This window comes from Pseudophryne corroboree, chromosome 2 (assembly GCF_028390025.1).
Source record: "Pseudophryne corroboree isolate aPseCor3 chromosome 2, aPseCor3.hap2, whole genome shotgun sequence".
NCBI lineage: Eukaryota > Metazoa > Chordata > Amphibia > Anura > Myobatrachidae > Pseudophryne > Pseudophryne corroboree.
Window position 1 is genome coordinate 272,605,504 of NC_086445.1, and position 22,042 is coordinate 272,627,545.

At 46.0% G+C, this 22,042-nt stretch overlaps 1 protein-coding gene across 2 annotated transcripts in view; it reads left to right on the top strand.

The window, feature by feature from the left end:
• ZC3H13 (zinc finger CCCH-type containing 13) overlaps window positions 1–4,050 on the top strand; it is a 301,667-nt gene extending 297,617 nt beyond the window's left edge. For both annotated transcript variants that reach the window (XM_063952816.1, XM_063952817.1), the window contains 2 exons: window positions 3,402–3,565; window positions 3,753–4,050. In XM_063952816.1, coding sequence (XP_063808886.1) covers window positions 3,402–3,565; window positions 3,753–3,914 — 326 coding nt within the window. In that variant the 3' untranslated portion in view covers window positions 3,915–4,050. The remainder of the gene's footprint in view (window positions 1–3,401; window positions 3,566–3,752) is intronic.
• Window positions 4,051–22,042: the final 17,992 nt, after the last annotated feature.

Below are 22,042 nucleotides of genomic sequence, written 5' to 3' on the forward strand. Positions count from 1 at the left end.
CGGCATTCAGGACTGGGTCCTGGTGACCACGGATGCCAGCCTGAAAGGCTGGGGAGCAGTCACACAAGGAAAAAATTTCCAGGGAGTGTGATCAAGTCTGGAGACTTCTCTCCACATAAATATACTGGAGCTAAGAGCAATTTACAATGCTCTAAGCTTAGCAAGACCTCTGCTTCAAGGTCAGCCGGTATTGATCCAGTGGGACAACATCACGGCAGTCGCCCACGTAAACAGACAGGGCGGCACAAGAAGCAGGAGGGCAATGGCAGAAACTGCAAGGATTCTTCGCTGGGCGGAAAATCATGTGATAGCACTGTCAGCAGTGTTCATTCCGGGAGTGGACAACTGGGAAGCAGACTTCCTCAGCACGACCTCCACCCGGGAGAGTGGGGACTTCATCGGGAAGTCTTCCACATGATTGTGAACCGTTGGGAAAGACCAAAGGTGGACATGATGGCGTCCCGCCTGAACAAAAAACTGGACAGGTATTGCGCCAGGTCAAGAGACCCTCAGGCAATAGCTGTGGACGTTCTGGTAACACCGTGGGTGTACCAGTCGGTGTATGTGTTCCCTCCTCTGCTTCTCATACCTAAGGAACTGAGAATTATAAGACGTAGAGGAGTAAGAACTATACTCGTGGCTCCGGATTGGCCAAGAAGGACTTGGTACCCGGAACTTCAAGAGATGCTCACAGAGGACTCATGGCCTCTGCCGCTAAGAAGGGACTTGCTTCAGCAAGTACCATGTCTGTTCCAAGACTTACCGCGGCTGCGTTTGACGGCATGGCGGTTGAACGCCGGATCCTAAGGGAAAAAGGCATTCCGGAAGAGGTCATTCCTACCCTGGTCAAAGCCAGGAAGGAGGTGACCGCACAACATTATCACCACATGTGGCGAAAATATGTTGCGTGGTGTGAGGCCAGGAAGGCCCCACGAAGAAATTTCAACTCGGTCGATTCCTGCATTTCCTGCAAACAGGAGTGTCTATGGGCCTCAAATTGGGGTCCATTAAGGTTCAAATTTCGGCCCTGTCGATTTTCTTCCAGAAAGAATTGGCTTCAGTTCCTGAAGTCCAGAAGTTTGTCAAGGGAGTACTGCATATACAACCCCCTTTTGTGCCTCCAGTGGCACTGTGGGATCTCAACGTAGTTCTGGGATTCCTCAAATCACATTGGTTTAAACCGCTCAAATCTGTGGATTTGAAATATCTCACATGGAAAGTGACCATGATGTTGGCCCTGGCCTCGGCCAGGCGAGTGTCAGAATTGGCGGCTTTGTCTCACAAAAGCCCATATCTGATTGTCCATTCGGACAGGGCAGAGCTGCGGACTCGTCCCCAGTTTCTCCCTAAGGTGGTGTCAGCGTTTCACCTGAACCAGCTTATTGTGGTACCTGCGGCTACTAGGGACTTGGAGGACTCCAAGTTGCTAGATGTTGTCAGGGCCCTGAAAATATAGGTTTCCAGGACGGCTGGAGTCAGGAAAACTGACTTGCTGTTATCCTGTATGCACCCAACAAACTGGGTGCTCTTGCTTCTAAGCAGACGATTGCTAGTTGGATGTGTAGTACAATTCAGCTTGCACATTCTGTGGCAGGCCTGCCACAGCCAAAATATGTAAATGCCCATTCCACAAGGAAGGTGCGCTCATCTTCGGCGGCTGCCCGAGGGGTCTCGGCTTTACAACTTTGCCGAGCTGCTACTTGGTCAGGGGCACACCCTGGCTGAGGAGGACCTGGAGTTCTTTCACTCGGTGCTGCAGAGTCATCCGCACTCTCCCGCCCGTTTGGGAGCTTTGGTATAATCCCCATGGTCCTGACGGAGTCCCCAGCATCCACTTAGGACGTCAGAGAAAATAAGAATTTACTTACCGATAATTCTATTTCTCGTAGTCCGTAGTGGATGCTGGGCGCCCATCCCAAGTGCGGATTGTCTGCAATACTTGTACATAGTTATTGTTACAAAAATCGGGTTATTATTGTTGTGAGCCATCTTTTCAGAGGCTCCGCTGTTATCATGCTGTTAACTGGGTTCAGATCACAGGTTGTACAGTGTGATTGGTGTGGCTGGTATGAGTCTTACCCGGGATTCAAAATCCTTCCTTATTGTGTACGCTCGTCCGGGCACAGTATCCTAACTGAGGCTTGGAGGAGGGTCATAGGGGGAGGAGCCAGTGCACACCACCTGATCCTAAAGCTTTTACTTTTGTGCCCTGTCTCCTGCGGAGCCGCTATTCCCCATGGTCCTGACGGAGTCCCCAGCATCCACTACGGACTACGAGAAATAGAATTATCGGTAAGTAAATTCTTATTTTTTTTAATTACATGACTTTCAAACAAGAAATTAAAGAGTGTATTTTGTGGCTCTGGGTTGTGTCGTTGCCAAACAGTGGTTGGAATAGTTAAGGTGCTTTTTGCCAATAGGTACTTATATTGTGATAGGTACTTACACTGTGGTGTGGATTTACCACTGTACAACTACAGATCAAGAAAAACAATGCTGCCTTACTTTTTGAAAGAGATTTAGTTTTATTTGTTGTGTTCACCCTGTCTTAAGGGTGGTAGTGCACATCTTTTACTGTGCCCATTTCTCTTGATATTTCTGATTATCCTGAACTATACGCAAGCATGTATGAAATATTAATGTTTCATTTATTTTCAATAAAATTATTAAGCACTAGTGAATTGTATAAAGCAGTTAAACATAACCATAATTTAGGAAACATCATTTTGTTAATTTGATATCGGTAAGCTGCATAGTTTTCTTTAAAATTGCCACTTGCTGTCTTTATGTGGGACTTTTTATGGTCCTACTGTCATATACAAGCATGTATATTCAAGGTCATTCCATTAAAGAGGTCTTTCTCTACTAGTGACATAATTGAAATGTGCCAAATGATTTGTATTGATGATCAAATTGAGCACAGTTATACACTTAAACCAGAGATTTTCAACCTTTTACAACTAGCGGCACACTGAACAAATTTTAAATATTGCCAAGGCATACTCAAATATAACTGTGATGCATTGTGCAGCTGCTTGTCCTAGGATGTCATGTTGCAGCTTCTCCATAGGTAACGCCTGAGCCACACCTGAGAAAGCCAGAAGAGCCCAACAGTGGCCGGGCCCAAAATTAGAACTGGCTTTACAACCACTAAACCCACCAGTATTGATCGTTCCAGGGCCTCAGTAGCGGCAAAACACAGACTGGCCTGGCTCTGCTTTTATGGCGGCACACCTGGAGACTGCTCAGGGCACACTAGTGTGCCATGGCACAGTGGTTGCAAAACACTAACTTAAACCTGTGTAGTTTTGTTATTTGATTTTTAGTCTTGCATAATACATATTGTCAACAAAAAAAGCATCATGGACTTCATCGCTTAAGTTGTACGTATGTTCTTGTAGAAGCTGAAAATTTGTTTGAACATGAGCTGGGAGCATTGAACATGGCTGCCCTGTTAAGAAGGCAAGAGCGAGCCGGCTTACTGAGTAATCTTGGGCCATGTTGTAAAGCTCTGTGTTCTAGAAGAGACTTGGCAATCCGCAAGCAACTTGTACAAAATGAGAAGGTAAATTAATCTGTTTTACCTTTCCTGCCTCACAATGTTGTAGTTAACTATAGATTGTTGTAATACTTTTGCTACAGTTCTCATATTTATCCTTTTTTTTGTTTTGTTTTTGCTACATAATTCATACACTACAATAACAGTAAAAATGTGTCCATTTAAAAGTAACAATGTGTCTTCCTCCTTTCAGGGTACTGTGAAACAGACTTACTCCAATCCTCCACTGGTTGACAGTGAACTACTGAGGTTAAGCTTACGTCTTTTTAAGCGAAAAACATCTGGATTAAGCCAGGAAAAGGCTGATTGCAAACTTTCTGTAACAAACAAGCAGCCTGAACCTTGTGCTTCTTAAATCCTGAAATGACTGATTTATTATCCTTATATTATGACCTTTTGTTTTGCAAAAATTGTGCCACAACTTTGTTTTTATCTTTCTTGATCTGTTTCATGGCTCTTGTAAAGTAAAATATATACATGTTTTATAATAATGTTTCCTTTTTTTTATTTGGAAAATGTAAATGGTCTTTTAGATGTGAATGTTTCAATAATTTGAAATGTGCATCAATTTTCAGTAGGTCACAGTGTCTTTGGATTTCATTGTGGGGGAGGTTTATCAAATCTTGTAAGGATAAAGTACCAACTTATCAACTTCTGTAATTTTTATAGCATAGCCCAGAGGTTCCCAAACGCGGTCCTCAAGGCATCCCAACAGTCCAGGATTTAGGTATATCCATGGCTCAGCACAGATGGTTAAATCAAATTGACTTAGTGCTAATTAAGTCACCTGTGGCCAAGCATTAATACATTTAAAACTTTGACCGTTGGGGTGCCTTGAGGACCGCATTTTGGAACCTCTGGCATAGCCTGTAAAATGACATTCTAGGAGATGATTGGTCAGTGTTTTGTCTCTCTCCAAGAATTTATAAATCTCCCCCTGTAACAAATATATATACACCTTATTCCAGCTCATAACATGTGTTCTTCACATTCACACTTTGGCCATCAACAATACAAGTGGGTATCATAAAGTTTAAATTGTCATCATGAAGAGAATGAGATAGAAAGTTAAATGTGGCAAGTTGAACAAGTCTTCACCACGTAGCCTGCCTGCAGAGCCACACGTTTCTTGACCTTCCGCAACCCACCATTATGATGTATTTTGTGTTGTTAAATCGCCTACCCTGAACTGGCTTCTTCATCTCATGGAAGAGAAAGAAGTCGCTGGGTGCGAGATCAGGCATATTTGGGAAATGGGGCAAGATTTCTTAACCCATCACCTGTGTGCTTTCACAGCTGATGCTTGGGCAGAGTGTGCAGGTGCCTTGCCAGCTAGGAGACTGATGCTGTTGTTGATCATACCGCAGGTTTATTTCCTGGCATCTCGTAACGCACGCAACCACAATGTGTCCTTTCTATTAGCTAGCTTAGCCACTGTCAAAATGTTTGCCGTCTCTTAGTGCCGATCTTATAATTAGTGTCTGTGCCCAAGAATAGGAGCTGCTGCCGCCGCGGGTGTAGCTGCACGCACACCACACTGGAGATGGCCCTTTCGGTATACCGAGTCACGTGGGTGGTCTCACAAAGGAGAGCCGCGGTCAGCAGTCTCCCACTGATATACGCGGCGTGAGGAAACAGAGGGCTATGCCGCAATAGGGCTTTAATGTTCAGTTATAAAGTGTGGGGGCCCCATCAAACGGGCACATGTATATACATATATAGTGTGTGAGCTGCACCATATTGAGGGGCCACATTACGATCTCCGTGTCATTGAGGGTGTGTTAAATTGCACCACATAGACAACATAAATATATTGTGCTATTATACACATGGTAAAGGACAGTATATGCATTAATTACAATACCAAATAAACAAGTGTCCCACTATTAATGGTGAACAAAAGCTGCATGACGAATGTGTTCTAAAAACCCTATAATACACTATACATGTGTGTGCAATTGGTGTTGATATATGAATTACAAATATGGGTTATAACCACACAGAATAGAGCATCCTAATTAGAATATTGAAGAAATAATCGCTCTATTATTAACAGTGAATAAAATCTTTATGATGAATGTGTTACATAAAATCTTACAATACACCACATGTGTGTGCAATTGGTGTTAATACATGAAATACAAATACGGTTCATTGCTATATAGAACAGAGCACCTTCAATATTAATTAGATGCACACATTGTATGTAGAGAGCAGCAGCACAAGGATACTAATCCCTGAAGTAGCAATAAATTCATTTATGTATTTATAGTAAACATCAGTAGGCACTTAGACAAACGATATGGTTCACCATCTATGTATTATTAGTCAGTGATGCGCACACTGCAAACACGGAGTAAAACTTTAACAGTGGTGGTGTAATGAATTTATATTCAGGAGTTTTTTACTCCCAGATACAAATGTATCAGCACAAGACAGTTGGCAACTAGCATTGCTACAAATATTGCAACATTGTTTAAGATACTGGAGACAGTGAAGAAATACAACCACCACAGTGGCTAAGCTTTTTAAATTCACTTTATTTTTAAAAAAACTTCACAATTTAATTCACATGCACTATATTTCGCTCATGTTTTAATGATCTAAATAAAAGTTATATTTTAGAATTTGTGGTCATCTATCATAATAGATACGTGACTTTAAGAAAGTATTATAGTCCGAGTGTGCCCATTATAGGGAATCTTTTCTGCTGCGGGGTACACTGGGCTCCACAAGGAATGGACAATGGGGTGTAGAGTAGGATCTTGACCCGAGGCACCAACAGGCTCAAAGCTTTGACTGTTCCCAGAATGCATAGCGCCGCCCCCTATATCACCCCGCCTCCCTGCACAGGATCTTAGTTTTGTAGTTGGTGCTGCAGTAGTAGGCACTTAACAGAGGGGCTGCTCCAGGCAGCCCTAAGAAGAGCTTTTTTTCTGAGGAAAAAAGTGAAGTCTTCAAGGGCAGCAGCGCTGTACACTCCCGAGCCGTGGTTGCCGGGTAACTACAGCAGGAGGCTCCGGTTTTCTTCTTGTCTGGCACACACGATGGGGGCTCTCCGGGGTCGCGTGGCCGCGCTTCGGGAGGTGGTAAGTGGGTCCCACCTGCGGGACCCGGTCTTTATCGCGATCCGGCGCGGTCAGTGGGAGGCAGGCCGTGCGCGCTGGCGGTGGACACTGTGGCAGTACAGGCGATCCCACTAGATCACCAGGGCATGGGACAGGTCAGGTTTTCTCTATAAACCGTTTTATTAGAGCCCGCAGTACCTGGTGGTTTTGCCAGCAGGGGGATAGAGCTTGGACCTGAAGCCCCTCCCTCAGCCCCAGGGCGCCATTTTCTTCAAATGTTCCCGCCCTGGAGCTGCATATCTGTCTCTCCCTCACTACCTGGCAGTGTCTGCGGTGCCATTATCCCTCAGCTCACTGTTCCTGGGAATGCTTGGGCAAATCCTCCTATGTAAAGCCGCCTGGTGGTCAGTGCTGTGACTTTTACAGGATGCTTAAGTATTCTACCTGCCTATTTTAGTCAGTGTTAGTTAAGAAAGAGTGCACTTAGTCAGGGTTTCCTAGTACAATTACCCTGTGATATACATCCAGTTCTTACTGTGTACTGTTATATCTATTGTTATATAGCTGTGAAAGCTAGTCCAGTGCAGTATTATTGTTAGTAATAACCTCTGCATTGTACAGACTGTGACTGTCTTTTTCATCCACTAGGGGTCACTGGAGTACTCTTGGGGGATATGGACGGCTTTAGCAGAACAAGGGCACTGAATATTTAAATTTAGTATCTCTCCTCCCCTCCATAGTCCCAGAGTACCTCAGTGTTTTTTCTGTGCTCATAGTAGCAACAGACACGAGTGCTAGCTCTGCAGCACTTATACTTATTTTATTTTATTTTTTCTACACTCTATTGCACATCCTTTCCCCCCTTACCAAAAGGCGTGGGTCCGGGATAGTGGAAGCTGCTACAAGCAGCTGCTGGCGTGTCTGTCCTCACTACAGAGCACCCTCACAGCCAAGTGCAGATCATCCTGCAGGAAGGCTAGACGGAGCTTGCAGAAGCCCCGTCATAGCCCCCTCACCACAGGCGTCCAGGTATGTTGGGGGACTGCTCACGCTGCCGCCCCGCTGTGTGCGGAACACTTTATTTTATGTGCACTGCCCGCCGCTTACAGTGCAGAGAAGCGCTGCTTTTAGTGTTATTAGCGCCCGCAAGAGCCGCTCAGACCCGCCGCTCAGAGGCCGTACGCCGGCCGCACTTCCGCCTCATACCGCCGCACTATAGAGAGCGCTCCCCGGGTCCCTGTACCCGCTCCCCGGCTCCCGGTAACCGTTTCCCGGCTCAGTGTACCCGCTCCCCGCTGGAATAGACAGCGGTACACGGAGCACAGGGGGGGGGAGAAGTCTTCTCAGGCAGCGCAGCTGCACGTGGGGGAGAAGTGTATAAGCCCATAGCAGCAGCAAAGGCTGCATGGGTTGTAAGAATTGCATAGGCTATTAAGCCTTCATTAACAGGGTTGTTATTAACAGGATATTTGCAGGTTATACATGTTTTTACACGGGGTTATAACCTGCACTGTGATTATAAGTGTAAGCATGGCAAGGAAGCCATTTTAACCATGCTTCCTGTTTCTTCCTGTTTGTGATTCCAGAACGTTCCTGTCCTACATCTCTACTCCACCGGATGGCGCAGGGGTGTTAGTGGGAATTTTGGATCAGGTTTCATATAGTACTGGCTACGTGCTCTGCACTTCGGCCATATATAGACACACCTTAGTAACAATTTTACTGAGTCGTGCAAGTTGTCTGTCTTTGTCTATTGTATTGTCTGTCTGCATAATGAGTAAGGCACCAGCAAAAACAAAAAAGCCGTTTCACTGCAATGTCTGTAAAAATAAGAATTTACTCACCGGTAATTCTATTTCTCGTAGTCCGTAGTGGATGCTGGGGACTCCGTAAGGACCATGGGGAATAGACGGGCTCCGCAGGAGACTGGGCACACTATAAGAAAGATTTGGTACTACCTGGTGTGCACTGGCTCCTCCCTCTATGCCCCTCCTCCAGACCTCAGTTAGGATACTGTGCCCGGAAGAGCTGACACAATAAGGAAGGATTTTGAATCCCGGGTAAGACTCATACCAGCCACACCAATCACACCGTATAACTCGTGATATTAAACCCAGTTAACAGTATGAAATATAACTGAGCCTCTCAACAGATGGCTCAACAATAACCCTTTAGTTAGGCAATAACTATATACAAGTATTGCAGACAATCCGCACTTGGGATGGGCGCCCAGCATCCACTACGGACTACGAGAAATAGAATTACCGGTGAGTAAATTCTTATTTTCTCTGACGTCCTAGTGGATGCTGGGGACTCCGTAAGGACCATGGGGATTATACCAAAGCTCCCAAACGGGCGGGAGAGTGCGGATGACTCTGCAGCACTGAATGAGAGAACTCAAGGTCCTCCTCAGCCAGGGTATCACATTTGTAGAATTTAGCAAACGTGTTTGCCCCTGACCAAGTTGCAGCTCGGCAAAGTTGTAAAGCCGAGACCCCTCGGGCAGCCGCCCAAGATGAGCCCACCTTCCTCGTGGAATGGGCTTTCACTGATTTAGGATGCGGCAATCCTACCACAGAATGCGCCAGCTGAATTGTGCTACAAATCCAGCGAGCAATAGTCTGCTTAGAAGCAGGAGCACCTATTTTGTTGGGTGCATACAGGATAAAAAGCGAGTCAGTTTTCCTGACTCCAGCCGTCCTGGAAACATAAATTTTCAAGGCCCTGACTACGTCCAGTAACTTGGAATCCTCCAAGTCCCTAGTAGCCGCAGGCACCACAATAGGTTGGTTCAAGTGAAAAGCTAATACCACCTTAGGGAGAAACTGGGGACGAGTCCTCAATTCTGCCCTATCCATATGGAAAATCAGATAAGGGCTTTTACATGACAAAGCCGCCAATTCTGACACACGCCTGGCCGAAGCCAAGGCCAACAACATGACCACTTTCCACGTGAGATATTTCAGATCCACGGTTTTAAGTGGTTCAAACCAATGTGATTTTAGGAAACTCAACACCACATTGAGATCCCAAGGTGCCACAGGAGGCACAAAAGGGGGCTGAATATGAAGCACTCCCTTTACAAAAGTCTGAACTTCAGGCAGTGAAGCCAGTTCTTTCTGGAAGAAAATCGACAGAGCCGAAATCTGGACCTTAATGGAACCCAATTTTAGGCCCATAGTCACTCCTGACTGTAGGAAGTGCAGAAAACGACCCAGCTGAAATTCCTCTGTAGGGGCCTTCCTGGCCTCACACCACGCAACATATTTCCGCCAAATGCGGTGATAATGGTTTGCGGTTACTTCTTTCCTGGCTTTTATCAGCGTAGGAATGACTTCCTCCGGAATGCCCTTTTCCTTTAGGATCCGGAATTCAACCGCCATGCCGTCAAACGCAGCCGCGGTAAGTCTTGGAACAGACAGGGCCCCTGCTGTAGCAGATCCTGTCTGAGCGGTAGAGGCCATGGGTCCTCTGTTAACATTTCTTGAAGTTCCGGGTACCAAGCTCTTCTTGGCCAATCCGGAACCACGAGTATCGTTCTTACTCCTCGCCTTCTTATTATTCTCAGTACCTGTGGTATGAGAGGCAGAGGAGGGAACACATAAACCGACTGGTACACCCACGGTGTCACTAGAGCGTCCACAGCTATCGCCTGAGGGTCCCTTGACCTGGCGCAATATCTCTTTAGCTTTTTGTTGAGGCGGGACGCCATCATGTCCACCTGTGGCCTTTCCCAACGGTTTACTAACAGTAGGAAGACTTCTGGATGAAGTCCCCACTCTCCCGGGTGTAGGTCGTGTCTGCTGAGGAAGTCTGCTTCCCAGTTGTCCACTCCCGGAATGAACACTGCTGACAGTGCTAGTACGTGATTTTCCACCCATCGGAGAATCCTTGTGGCTTCTGCCATCGCCACCCTGCTTCTTGTGCCGCCCTGTTGGTTTACATGGGCGACTGCCGTGATGTTGTCTGATTGGATCAGAACCGGCTGGTTTTGAAGCAGGGGCTTTGCCTGACTTAGGGCATTGTAAATGGCCCTCAGTTCCAGAATGTTTGTGTAGGGACGACTCCTGACTTGACCAAAGTCCCTGGAAATTTCCCTGTGTGACTGCGCCCCAGCCCCGAAGGCTGGCATCCGTGGTCACCAGGACCCAGTCCTGTATGCCGAATCTGCGGCCCTCTAGAAGATGAGCACTCTGCAGCCACCACAGTAGAGACACCCTGGTCCTTGGAGACAGGGTTATCAGTTGATGCATCTGAAGATGCGATCCCGACCACTTGTCCAAGAGATCCCACTGGAAGGTCCTTGCATGGAACCTGCCGAATGGAATTGCTCCGTATGAAGCCACCATTTTTCCCAGGACTCGTGTGCAGTGATGTACCGATACCCGTTTTGGTTTTAGGAGGTCTCTGACTAGAGATGACAGCTCCTTGGCTTTCTCCTGCGGGAGAAACACTTTTTTCTGTTCTGTGTCCAGAATCATCCCCAGGAACAGTAAGCGTGTGGAAGGAGCCAGTTGTGACTTTGGAATGTTTAGAATCCAGCCATGCTGTTGTAGCACTTCCCGAGATAGTGCTACTCCGACCAGTAACTGCTCCCTGGACCTCGCCTTTATTAGGAGATCGTCCAAGTACGGGATAATTAAAACTCCCTTTTTTCGAAGGAGTATCATCATTTCTGCCATTACCTTGGTAAACACCCTCGGTGCCGTGGACAGTCCAAACGGTAGTGTCTGGAATTGGTAATGGCAATCCTGTACCACAAATCTGAGGTACTCCTGGTGAGGAAGGTAAATTGGGACATGCAGGTAAGCATCCTTGATGTCCAGGGATACCATGTAATCCCCCTCGTCCAGGCTTGCAATAACCGCCCTGAGCGATTCCATCTTGAACTTGAATCTTTTTATGTATGTGTTCAAGGATTTCAAATTTAAAATGGGTCTCACCGAACCGTCCGGTTTCGGTACCACAAACAGTGTGGAATAGTAACCCCGGCCTTGTTGAAGTAGGGGTACTTTGACTATCACCTGCTGGGAATACAGCTTGTGAATTGCCTCTAGTACAGCCTCCCTGCCCGAGGGAGTTGTCGGTAAGGTCGATTTGAGGAAACGGCGGGGGGAGGCGCCTCGAATTCCAGCTTGTACCCCTGAGATACTACTTGAAGGATCCAGGGATCCACCCGTGAGCGAACCCACTGATCGCTGAAATTTTTGAGGCGGCCCCCCACCGTACCTGGCTCCGCCTGTGGAGCCCCACCGTCATGCGGCGGATTTGGAAGAAGCGGGGGAGGACTTTTGTTCCTGGGAACCTGCTGCGTGGTGCAGCCTTTTTCCCCTTCCTCTGCCTCTAGACAGAAAGGCCCCGCCTTTTCCCCGCCTGTTTTTCTGGGGTCGAAAGGACTGTACCTGATAATACGGTGCTTTCTTAGGCTGTGAGGGGACATGGGGCAAAAATGCTGACTTCCCAGCTGTTGCTGTGGAAACAAGGTCTGAGAGACCATCCACGAATAACTCCTCACCCTTATAAGGCAAAACTTCCATGTGCCTTTTAGAATCTGCATCCCCTGTCCACTGCCGAGTCCATAAGCCTCTCCTAGCAGAAATGGACAATACACTTATTCTAGATGCCAGCCGGCAGATCTCCCTCTGTGCATCTCTCATGTACAAGACTGAGTCTTTTATATGCTCTACGGTTAGCAATATAGTGTCCCTGTCCAGGGTGTCAATATTTTCTGACAGGGAATCTGACCAAGCAGCACTGCACATCCACGCTGAAGCAATAGCTGGTCTCAGTATAACACCAGTGTGTGTATATATAGACTTTAGGATAGCCTCCTGCTTTCTATCAGCAGGTTCCTTTAGGGCGGCCGTATCTGGAGACGGTAGTGCCACCTTTTTAGACAAACATGTGAGCGCTTTATCCACCCTAGGGGGAGTTTCCCAACGTGACCTATCCTCTGGCGAGAAAGGGAACGCCATTAGTAATTTTTTTGAAATCACCAATTTTTTATCAGGAAAAGCCCACGCTTCTTCACACACTTCATTTAATTCTTCAGATGGGGGAAAAACTATTGGCAGTTTTTTCTCCCCAAACATAATACCCTTTTTTGAGGTACCTGGGTTTATATCAGAAATGTGTAAAACCTCTTTCATTGCCTCAATCATGCAACGAATGGCCCTAGTGGACATTAAATTTGACTCATCGTCGTCGACACTGGTATCAGTATCCGTGTCGACATCTGTGTCTGCCATCTGAGGTAGTGGGCGTTTTAGGGACCCTGATGGCCTTTGAATTGCCTGGGCAGGCACGAGCTGAGAAGCCGGCTGTCCCGCATTTGGCATGTCGTCAAATTTTTTATGTAAGGAGTCGACACTTGCACGTAATTCCTTCCATAAGTCCATCCACTCAGGTGTCTGCCCCGCAGGGGGTGACATCACATTTATAGGCATCTGCTCCGCCTCCACATAAGTCTCCTCATCAAACATGTCGACACAGCCGTACCGACACACCGCGCACACACACAGGGAATGCTCTTAAAGGAGACAGGACCCCACAAAAGCCCTTTGGGGAGACAGAGAGAGAGTATGCCAGCACACACCAGAGCGCTATATAACTGAATTATGTCCCCTATAGCTGCTATAATATTTACTGCGCCTCAAATTTGTGCCCCCCCTCTCTTTTTTTACCCTTTTCTGTAGTGTAGACTGCAGGGGAGAGTCAGGGAGCTTCCTTCCAGCGGAACTGTGAGGGAGAAATGGTGCCAGTGTGCTGAGGGAGATGGCTCCGCCCCTTTTTCGGCTGACTTTTCTCCCGCTTTTTTCTGTATTCTGGCAGGGGTAATTACCACATATATAGCCTCTGGGGCTATATATTGTGGTTATTTTGCCAGCCAAGGTGATTTTATTGCTGCTCAGGGCGCCCCCCCCCCCCCCCAGCGCCCTGCACCCTCAGTGACCGGAGTGTGAAGTGTGTATGAGGAGCAATGGCGCACAGCTGCAGTGCTGTGCGCTACCTTGGTGAAGACTGAAGTCTTCTGCCGCCGATTTTCCGGACCATCTTCTTGCTTCTGGCTCTGTAAGGGGGACGGCGGCGCGGCTCCGGGAACGAACACCAAGGACGGGTCCTGCGGTCGATCCCTCTGGAGCTAATGGTGTCCAGTAGCCTAAGAAGCCCAGCAATCTATCTGAAATGATAGATTGTTTCCTACAACCCATAGTGATTAGTAATAAATCATACATTAAAGATACAGGAGACATTATCAACAGATTAGAAGGCATCACAGTCACCGACACTATGATCTTAACAACTGCAGATGTGACATCACTCTATACTGTGATAGATCACGAGAAAGGTATAGAGGCTGTCAAATGGTTTTTGGACCAATCTGATATACCAATCAATAAAAGAGAATTCATCATAGAAGGGATTAGATTCATTTTAAAAAATAATTATTTCTTTTTTGAAGGGAACTATTACCTTCAACTGGTGGGCACCGCCATGGGGACCAAGTTCGCGCCCAGCTACGCCAACCTTTTCATGGCACAGTGGGAAAATACCCACGTGTGGGGAAGTGTAGCTGAGACGTCGAACTTGGTCCTCTGGAAAAGATTCATTGACGACATCATATTCCTGTGGGAAGGGTCTGAGGAGGACCTACTATCCTTTTGCAATGAAGTCAATATGACCGATACAGGTATTAAATTTACATTCGAGAGAAGCCGAGAAGAAGTCAACTTTCTGGATTTAACGGTCTACAAATCAGAGAACAACCTTTGCACTAAGGGATATACCAAACCCACAGACTCACAACAATATATCAGTAAACGGAGTCAACACCACCCTAATTGGACTAAGGGAATCCCAAAAAGCCAACTCATACGAACAAAGAGAAACTGCAATGACCCAGAAGAATATAAGAAACAGAGCGAAATAATGCTTAATAATTTTCGCTCACAAGGGTACACAGAACAGGAGTTGGAGAAGGCAATTGAAGAAGTAGAAAAGATGAACAGAAAAGACCTACTATACAAAAATAAAAATGTTCTATCAAAAAAGAACGACAATCCGAATGTTGCATTCATTACCACCTACGGAGCAAATTATAAAAGGATTGAGTCAATCATAAAAACTCATTGGTGTATCCTCAAGAAGGACCCAGTATTGAAGAATCTAATCCCGGATGTCCCCAAATTCATCTATAGGAAATCAAACAATCTAAGAACCAGTTTAGTAAAAAGTGCACTACCAATCCATCAAAATAACCCCATAAGATCAGAGGGCTTCTATCGATGTGGGAGTTGCACAATGTGCAAAACAGTGAAAGCTGATAAATCAAAAATATCTAGCTTCATTATAAACAACAAAGAATATAAAATTAAGAACTTCATAACATGCCACACAAATAATGTTATCTATCTCATCGAGTGCGAATGTGGACTATTTTACGTAGGACGCACTTCTAGAGCACTAAAAACACGCATGGGAGAACATGTGAGGAACATTATGAAAGGGTTGGAATCACACAATCTATCCAACCACTTCAAATCAAAACATCACTGTAAAACAAGCACCATCAAACAATTCATAGGAATTCAGCACATTAAAATCAACTGGAAAGACAGGGACTCTGAAAGTTTATTAGCGAAGGCGGAAATGAGGTGGATCTTTAATTTAAAAACCATCGTTCCAGCAGGATTAAATAAAGAATTTGAAATAAAATGGTTTCTTTAAGAAACACCTCTCCCAGGATTAAAATACACTTTTTCAAATATAATAAAAGAAAATAGCTGTATGATGTGGGATACCCTTTGACATTGATAGATAATCTACATTTTTATGTGTGTATATTTTTCCATCAGGATTGAATATATCTGCTTGATAGGAAATGCCCCTTACAATATAAGTACATGCGTTCCATGTCGGATTAGACATGGAACGCAAAGTGAAATTTTATCATGGTGACTTCTTTGATGTATATCATGATTATGACAGCAATCACCATATGTATTGTCTCCATTATAATACACTTTGTCAGCTAGTATTTCCTCTACATATGTAGAGCTATCTCTTTATGAGAATTCATTTAACGCCAGATGCGCATGCGTTCCACGACGGAGCCGTATCTATTGAAGACAGAAAACGGAAGTGCGTCACCAAAAAGGATCGGTGGAACGCATAGATACTTCCTGTATAACGATCATGGAACGCACAGCGTTCACCATACATATATATATCCAGCCCTATATTGTCCCTATTGAAAAAATACACTTTGTCAGCCTGCCTACACTCTCCATGTGGGGAGCTGTCCATATACGAAAAGCCTTTCAACATCAGACGCGTATGCGTTCCACGACGGAACCGCCGTGGAACGCATAACGCTATTGAAGATAGGAAACGGAAGTGCGTCACCGGAAAGGACCGGTGGAACGCATAGAACTTCCGCATACGACGATTGTGGAACGCACAGCGTTCCGAATTTTATTCAAACTAAATCTTTTATGTTGGGGCATTCAGAATTAATGTTAGGAAATAACAAAGCCCTTCATCATGACCTTTTGAAAGGGGAATATATACGTGCCACAGACATGGAGGTCATTTCTTGATGAAATTGCACTTTGACCACCAGGAAACACTTATTATGGCTTATTACATTTATATAAAAACATGATTTTGACTAGTTGTATTTGATATACTATTGATTTATATGTATGTAACCATGTATACATTATAGAAATCTGAATTTTAAAGAAAATGTGTGAATGTACACACAATTTACATCCGGGTCATATTTCAGTATAAATAAGGACACTCACAGGTATGGGATCATTCTGCCCTGAGGAAGAGTTGAGAACTCGAAACGCGTTGGCGGCATCCAGTGATCCTTTACCTGTACCTAGAACCAGAGGGGAGCCCTGCCAGGTCCAGCGGTCAGCAGTTTTGCATGAAGGGAGGAGGGAGGAATTCCGGAACCTTCCGATTTTACTTTCTTCACTGCTCCATGCTGGGAGCTTGACACGGTACGGTTCCAATTTTATTAGAGAGTGGAGTTATTATTTTAAAATTATATTTTATGCCTTTTATTTGAATAAATTCCATTTTTGAGCCCAAACTACTACACTATATGTGCCATTTCTTTCTCTTTATGATTTATACCACCATATAAGAAAATCAATTTGAAGAGGAATGAAAATTTAGAAGAAAGAACAGTGCAAGTGGAGCAATTGACTGTTTCACTTTTGGGACTATTGAGAACATTTCATGACATCTAGAAAGTGGTAGCGCCCAAAGGTGTATTCAATATTTTTTGTTGTGTAAGAAGCCCAAGCTAGCTGCAAGCAGGTAGGTTCGCTTCTTCTCCCCTTAGTCCCTCGTTGCAGTGAGCCTGTTGCCAGCAGGTCTCACTGTAAAATAAAAAACCTAACATATACTTTCTTTCTAGGAGCTCAGGAGAGCCCCTAGTGTGCATCCAGCTCGGCCGGGCACATAAATCTAACTGAGGTCTGGAGGAGGGGCATAGAGGGAGGAGCCAGTGCACACCAGGTAGTACCAAATCTTTCTTATAGTGTGCCCAGTCTCCTGCGGAGCCCGTCTATTCCCCATGGTCCTTACGGAGTCCCCAGCATCCACTAGGACGTCAGAGAAAGTGTGTTATCGGATGGATCTACCACATGTACAGTATGTTCTGTGAATTCAGCTACGAATACAATTTCCGCTCCGGTTTCAAAGCTGGTTTCATCCCCGGACCCTCCATGGGCTATGCTAGCAGATGTAATGGCTGGGTTGCAATCAGAATTGGCCGCCGCTCGACAAAAGTGGGAAGCGGCAAGATCTGAGTCGCGGGTGAGACCACCAGACCTACCGGAGGGGTCTCAGCCTTGCCAAAGGACCAAGTCCACTTTAAGTAGAAGTGATAAATTTAATTTGTATTATGATTTACCAGTTTCTACTATGTTGCATTCTGACGATTCTATGCCAGGCATCACTGCGCAAGATGAGGGTGAGGAGGGCGAATTAGACCAGCAGTCAGATAGTGAAGATTTTGACAGCCCAGGCATTGATAATCTCATCAGGACAGTGCGTCCGTCTCTGAAATTTACAGAGACTGAGGAGCCTCTGACAAATGATGAATTCGTGTTTACTAAACGACAGATCTCCAATGTGTTTTCCTGTTTCGGAATCTCTTAATACGATGTTAGTAGAAACACTGAAGAATCCGGATAAACGGTTTTCTATACCTCGCCGATTTAAGTATAGTTACCCGTTTTCAGAGTCTGTGACATCTACATGGGAGAATCCACCAATGGTGGATTCATCTGTGTCAAAACTTACAAAAACATTAACCATTCCAGTACCAACTGCTACTACGCTTAAAGACCCTTCGGACCGGAAAATAGAAGCTATGCTAAAGTCCATGTATATAGCAGCAGGAGTCTTGCTTAGACCTGGGTTGGTTGGCATTTGGGTAACTAAGGCGCTAATGGTATGGATAACAACTCAAGTCTGGTCTACATGACGATCACCTTATACTTCTCGCTGATCAAATTTGTGAAGCTGCTGATTATCTATGCACAGCTTCTACTGACGTCTGTCAGCTCACTTCTCGCCTTTCATCGTCGTTAGTTACGGCACGAAGATCACTCTGGCTGCGTTCTTGGCAAGCGGAGGCAGAGGTCAAAAGAGGTATAGAGGCGTTACCTTACAGTGGCGAGAAGTTGTTTGGTCCTGAATTGGACAAATGGATTTCTGAGGCCACGGGAGGGAAGTCTGTTTTCCTACCATTGCCTCCAACAGTACCTAGACGGAAATACTCTGGTCCGGCGTTCAAATCCTTTAGACCTCAGCCCTTTCAAGGCCGTGGTAGAGGAACAGCCACGCCTGGTAGACGAGGTCGAGGATGTGGTTTTCAACAAACCAACACCAGTCATCAGGACGCTAAGGTCACCGACAAGCCAGTGGCATGACGGGCTCCCAGCCCATCTCGGATCTCCAGTTGTGGGAGCACGCCTTCAGACGTTCCATTTGGCGTGGTTCCAGACATAAACAGATGGGTGGATCCGCAATTTAGTGTTAAAAGGTTACAAGATAGAGTTCGACTGTCTCCCGCCACTGCGGTTTTTCAAGACAGGACTGCCTGTGTCGGACGACAAGAGGGCGGTTCTGCAAATTGCCGTTCAGTCTTCTGGATTCAGCAGTTTTGATTCCGGTCCCTGTACACCAACAAGGTCAGGGTTATTATTCCAGTCTGTTTGTGGTACCGAAGCCGGATGGCTCGGTCAGGCCAATATTGAACTTAAAGGGCCTCAATCAGTACGTCACTTACTACAGATTCAAGATGGAATCTCTGCGGTCAGTAATTGCAGGTTTAGAGCCACAGGAATTTATGATTGCGCTGGATCTCAAGGATGCGTACTTACACATTCCGATTTGGCCACCTCATCAGAGGTTCTTGCGGTTTGCGATACGGCAGAACCATTACCAGTTTCAGGCTCAACCGTTTGGCCTCTCGTCAGCGCCTCGGGTATTCACCAAAGTGATGTCTGTGATGATAGCTCATCTCAGATCCCTGGGAGTGATAATAGTTCCGTACTTGGACGATCTGCTCATCAAAGCTCCGTCTCAACAGATGCTCCTCCAACATGCGTTGCTAACGTACAATCTACTAGTTCAGCACGGTTGGATTGTCAACTTCAAGAAATCACATCTGAATCCATCCCAACAACTTCATTTCCTAGGTATGATTCTCGATACGGTAGATCAAAGAATTTACCTACCAGGACAGAAAGTACAGATTATTCGTCATCTGGTACAATTACTGTTCAAGCCACGCACAGTCTCGGTACATTTGTGCATTTGTTTCTTAGGCACAATGGTGGCGGCTTTTGAAGCGATTCAGTTCGGAAGATTTCACTCACGTCCTTTTCAATTGGATGTGCTCGCACAGTGGTCGGGCTCGCATCTGCAGATTCACCAGAGGGTGAGGTTGTCTCCACGGGCCAGAGTATCTCTACTCTGGTGGCTCAAAGTACACAATCTAACCGCAGGGAAACCGTTCGGCGCTTGGAATTGGATAATTCTAACGATGGACGCGAGTCTCAGAGGTTGGGGAGCTGCAGTTCAAAATTGTCAGCTCCAGGGTCTCTGGGCGGATCACGAAAGATTGCTGTCTATAAATGTCCTTTAACTTTACAATGCGCTACGACAAGCAGTGCACATGCTTCGGTCTCAGACTGTCCAGGTGCAGTCAGACAACGCGACGGCGGTCGGGTACATCAACAAACGAGGAGGAACGAGAAGCCGCATGGCCATGCGGGAAGTAGCTCGAATCCTCAATTGGGCCGAGCATCACCAAGTGATATTGTCGGCAGTGTTCATTCCGGGAGTGGACAACTGGGAGGCGGGATTTTCATCCAGGAGAATGGGCATTAAATCCAGAGGTGTTTCACATGTTGGTCCAAAGGTGGGGTTACCCTCAAGTGGACCTGATAGCATCTCGCCACAATCACCAAAGGCCCCAGTATGTGTCCAGAACGCGAGATCCAAAGGCAGTGGTGGTGGATGCTCTCACAATCGCGAGGCCGTACAGCCTCGTGTATCTGTTTCCACCGTTTCCGCTGCTCCCTCTGTTGCTAAAATGAATCAAACGAGAGTCCGCCACAGTCATACTAGTGGCGCCTCATTGGCCTCGGAATGCTTGGTTCTCGGATCTCCGCGGACTACTCGCAGACGATCCTTGTCCGCTCCTGCTACGTCCGGACCTGTTACAACAGGGTCCGTTCCTTTACCCCGATTTAGCGCGACTGCGTTTGACGGGGTGGCTGTTAAGACCGCCCTCTTAAGAAGAGAGGGCATTCCAGAATCGGTTATACCAACCATGTTACGTGCTAGGAAGCCAGTTACGGCAGCTCATTATTACAGAATTTGGCGTGCCTATATAGGTTGGTGTGAAGCTCGGAAGTTTCCGACATCATCTTTCAAGTTATCCCGTCTTTTGTTATTTCTACAGACGGGGTTGGATGGAGGACTGCGTTTATCTACACTAAAGATGCAGGTCTCTGCTTTGTCAATTTAGTTTCAAAGACGTTTGGCTCTATTGCCGTCTGTGCACACCTTTCTGCAGGGTGTCCTCAGAGTACAGCCTCCATTCATTCCACCTACAGCGCCATGGGACTTGAATCTGGTGTTAGATTTCTTACAGCCTTCATATTTTGAACCCTTACAACAAGTGGATATTAAGTTTCTCACTTGGAAAACAATTTTTCTCCTAGCCTTGGCTTCGGCAAGGCGTGTTTCAGATTTGGGTGCTTTGTCATGCAAGCCACCGTATTTGGTGTTTCATGATGACAGAGCGGAACTTCGGACGAATCCCGCTTTCTTACCAAAGGTAGTGTCATCTTTTCACATCAATCAACCAACAGTAGTTCCTGTGTTAACAGGAGATTCTGGAACTTTGGATGTGGTACGCGCACTACGCGTTTATGTATCCCGAACGTCTACAGTTCGTAAGACGGATACGTTGTTTGTTCTTTATGATGCTGCCAAGATGGGTTGGCCAGCTTCTAAGCAGACCATATCCAGATGGATTAAACTGACCATACGTCAGGCTTACCTTCATGCTAGGTTACAGCCGCCTACATCAGTAACAGCTCATTCCACTCGTTCTGTGGGAACTTCATGGGCAGCTGGTCGTGGGGCTTCTACGACGCAGCTTTGCCATGCTGCTACATGGTCATCAGTGCACACGTTTGTGCGCTTTTACAAGTTTGATACGTTTGCGGCATCAGCATCTAGCTTTGGCCGCCTAGTGTTACAGGTGCCAAACAGCTCTCCCGCCCACAGGGGAAGCTTTGGTACGTACCAAGAGTACTCCAGTGACCCCTAGTGGATGAAAAAGAAAATAGGATTTTGGTACTTACCAGGAAAATCCTTTTCTTTGAATCCAAAGGGGGCACTGGACGCCCACCCAGAGCAGTTTTACCTGGTTTGTGGTAAGTTCAGTAGATCTTCTGGTAACACATTCTCACCGATTTGTTCAAATTTTCAAGTTCTATCGGTTATGGTGTCAACTGTTTAGTTGTCAGTTACGTTATGTGTCAATTTTATTGTTGTCCGTTATGTTATATGTAATTCTCCATTGTCATCCTCTCTATCGCTCCTGTTCGGCTCAGTAAAAAACACTGAGGTACTCTGGAAATATGGAGGGGAGGAGAGGTACTAAATTTAAATATTCAGTGCCCTTGTTCTGCTAAAGCCGTCCATATCCCTCAAGAGTACTCCAGTGCCCCCTATGGATTCAAAGAAAAGGATTTACCTGGTAAGTACCAAAATCCTATTTTGCGTGTGCATTTGATAGCTGAGTGGTGTCCATTTCGTGTCTTTCACTCAACCTGCTATCCCTATATTCTATAACCTGAGGGGGCTT